The sequence below is a fragment of the Orycteropus afer genome, unplaced genomic scaffold, assembly GCF_000298275.1.
Source record: "Orycteropus afer afer isolate SDZICR_OR568_19922 unplaced genomic scaffold, OryAfe1.0 scaffold00130, whole genome shotgun sequence".
Classification (NCBI taxonomy): Eukaryota; Metazoa; Chordata; class Mammalia; order Tubulidentata; family Orycteropodidae; genus Orycteropus; species Orycteropus afer.
Window position 1 is genome coordinate 3,380,880 of NW_006921717.1, and position 2,911 is coordinate 3,383,790.

Sequence of the window (2,911 nt, forward strand, 5' to 3'; positions counted from 1 at the left end):
CCGCCGAGGCCCCAGCCCGGCTCAGGGTCGAGCCGGTTTACAAAGCTAGCAGGACCCTCCAACCTGGGCCCCGGCTGGAACGGCGCTGCTCTGGGCGCTTGCGCACACACTCGGGCCCGGCCGTTGGAGCCAAAGCCGAAGCCCTGGACAAGTGGGGCCATCGGCCTTCCTGGATGGGGCCTCAGGGTGGAGTCGAGTTTAGGGAAGTGACCCAGGCGAACACCGCCCGGAAACCACCCCGCCCCCTGTGTTGGACCCGAGGACTTCGATAACTGTAGGTTGTATAACTGCCCAGGCCCTGGCCCGCAGGGGACAGGCTTGAACCGCCTGTCGGTAGAATGATACCCAGGGGCCTCGAGGCCTTGGAAGTGTTACTGCCTCCAGGGTGCGGGTTTTACTCCAGGGGAAGGGGCCGAGCTGCTCTCCTTTTCCCGCCCACTCCGGAAGCGACTGAGTCACGTGGCCGGCTTCCTCTGCAGTTCCGGGGGTGGGGGGACAGTACGGATTTCACCCTGGGCGGTCGGTCCCCGCCGCTGGCTAGGCCCTCCTTTAGCGGGTCACTGGGTAGAAGTTTCTAAAGAACTCTGGGGAGCCTGGGCTCTATAGAGTTTGGCCTGTTAGCATCTATCCGCGACCTTTGAGGTCCTGCACCATTTCCGGAGGACGGGGTGCGGTCGGGCTGGGTCGGGCCCTTGTTGATTGCGGGTGTGATTCCTGCTTTGGGTAGGGGAGGTCCTGGCAGCAAAGAGGACCGTGCGTGTAATAACTGAGTTGAGCGTTTGTAGTGGGCTTGCTGGAATCTTAGGTATCCTGTCTGGCACTGTGGGGTTCAAGTTCCGTATTTTTTGAAATGAAGACCGTGGCTTGGGTATTGGGGTTCTTTTCTCACTTCTGTGAAATTCCAGGTCAGCATTTTCATCCAAAAGCTGAGATAGGGTATTGTTGAGTAGGGAATTCGTTTAGTTTGGAGTTCACATCAGCCAAAATTCTGTTTCTCACAGATCTTTAGTTCCCTGCCCCGTGAGATATGGGGGGGGGGGGGTTGTTGAACTAGGTGACCAGAAGGCTCTTTGATGGCTTTCGTTCTGGGTTTGTGTCCCATCTGGTCCTTTGACAGGAGCTTGGGTATCACATTCCCCTTTGGGAGGGGGATTAATGACCTTTTGGGCTGTGGGGCTGTGGACTGTGCTTGGTGGCCTCAGGGGTCTCCGGAGAGGCTTCTAGGAGATCCCAGGAGCCTGCTCCTCACGCGGGGTGTGTGGCTCGTCTCCCAGGCCTCTGGTGTGGCTGTCTCTGACGGTGTCATCAAGGTGTTCAATGACATGAAGGTGCGTAAATCGTCGACGCCGGAGGAGGTGAAGAAGCGCAAGAAGGCGGTGCTCTTCTGCCTGAGTGAGGACAAGAAGAACATCATCCTGGAGGAAGGCAAGGAGATCTTGGTCGGTGACGTGGGCCAGACTGTGGACGACCCCTACGCCACTTTTGTTAAGATGCTGCCAGACAAGGACTGCCGCTACGCCCTCTATGACGCCACTTACGAGACCAAGGAGAGCAAGAAGGAGGACCTGGTGTTTATCTTCTGGTGAGCCCCTTGTTCAGGCGTTTCTTCCGCCACCTGCCCTAGCCTAGTTCAGAATGGGAACTTGTGTGGCTCCCGGTGTAACCCACTGCTGTGTGTGTGTATGTGGGGGGGTGAGTCAGTTGTCACAAAACGTTTTGCTATCAATAGGTAATGACAAAACGATCCTAGAGGTCCCTCCAGGGTTTCACTGCTCACCTGTTGCCCGAGGGCGATTGCTGCACACACAGCGAGCGGTACTGCCATTTCCCTGCTCTTTTGTTTCTCCAGGGCCCCCGAGTGTGCACCCCTTAAGAGCAAAATGATCTACGCTAGCTCCAAGGATGCCATCAAGAAGAAGCTGACAGGTAAGGGCCTGCCACCGGGACCAGTGAGCCCCGTTTGGAGGGGATCCTCGCTCTTCCCTGCCTGTTGGAAGATGACCATGGCCTGGTCCATCTGCTCCGATTGGCTCTTTCCCAGGCCCAGAACACCCCCATGCTTCCTGCTCACAGTTGCTCCCCTTCTCTCCCACAGGGATCAAGCACGAATTACAAGCAAACTGCTTGGAGGAGGTCAAGGACCGCTGCACCCTGGCCGAGAAGCTGGGGGGCAGTGCCGTCATCTCCCTGGAGGGCAAGCCCTTGTGAGCCCCCTCCAGCCCCCTGCCTGGAGCATCCGGCAGCCCCAGACCTGCCCATGGGGGCTGCAGGCTGCCCCCTTCCTGCCAGACCGGAGAGGCTGGGGGGAATCCCAGCAGGGGAGGGGAATCCCTTCACCCCAGTTGCCAAACAGCCCCCCCCCCCGGACCTTCCTCCTCCCTCCACCCCTGACGGTTCTGGCCTTCCCAAACCGCTTTTGATCTTCTGTTTCCTGTTGGGTTGAAGCAGACCAAGTCTCCCCAGGCACCCCAGTTTGGGAGGTGCCTGTATTTTTTTTAACGATACCCCCAGTCCCCACCTGCTCCTCCCCCTTCCCAGGCTGCCAACTTCTAACCACAGTGGTGACTCCGTGCTTGTCTGTTTAGTTCTGTGTATAAATGGAATGTTGTGGACATGATCTCTCCCCATGCCGGCTGGTCCCCCTCCCCTTTTCCCCTGGTCACGGCCCCTCCTTTGGAGCCAGGACCAGTAAGGAACCTTCAATTAAAAAAAAAAAAAAAAAAAAACAATAAAAAAGCTGACTAATGGGGTGTTAGTGGCAGGGGAGGCTAGAAGAACCAGCGGCGCCTCTGCTGTGCACTCGGCCCCCCAACTGGCCCCACATATCCCGGGCTGCCTCTACACCCATTGAGCCTCTCTCTGGGGTCACCACTCTTCTGTGGGTGGTGCCGTGTCAGTGCCAGGCTGGCCG

The 2,911-nt window shown here is 57.9% G+C and overlaps 1 protein-coding gene across 1 annotated transcript; it reads left to right on the top strand.

Annotated features, from left to right (window-relative positions):
- The first annotated feature begins 1,280 nt into the window (after positions 1–1,280).
- Positions 1,281–2,208, top strand: CFL1 (cofilin 1). The gene is made up of 3 exons (XM_007944760.2): positions 1,281–1,582; positions 1,850–1,926; positions 2,096–2,208. Exons 1-3 carry the CDS (start codon positions 1,323–1,325, stop codon positions 2,206–2,208), a joined length of 450 nt encoding a protein of 149 aa, XP_007942951.2. The 5' UTR covers positions 1,281–1,322.
- The last annotated feature ends 703 nt before the right edge of the window (positions 2,209–2,911 follow it).

What these genes read in the sequence shown, in the direction of transcription:
- CFL1 (XM_007944760.2), top strand. Translation starts at nt 1,323, where the DNA reads ATGAAGGTGCGTAAATCGTCGACGCCGGAGGAGGTGAAGAAGCGCAAG. An exon ending in GACCTGGTGTTTATCTTCTG is followed by an intron (nt 1,583 to 1,849) that starts GTGAGCCCCTTG and finishes TTGTTTCTCCAG; the next exon opens with GGCCCCCGAGTGTGCACCCC. An exon ending in CATCAAGAAGAAGCTGACAG is followed by an intron (nt 1,927 to 2,095) that starts GTAAGGGCCTGC and finishes TCTCTCCCACAG; the next exon opens with GGATCAAGCACGAATTACAA.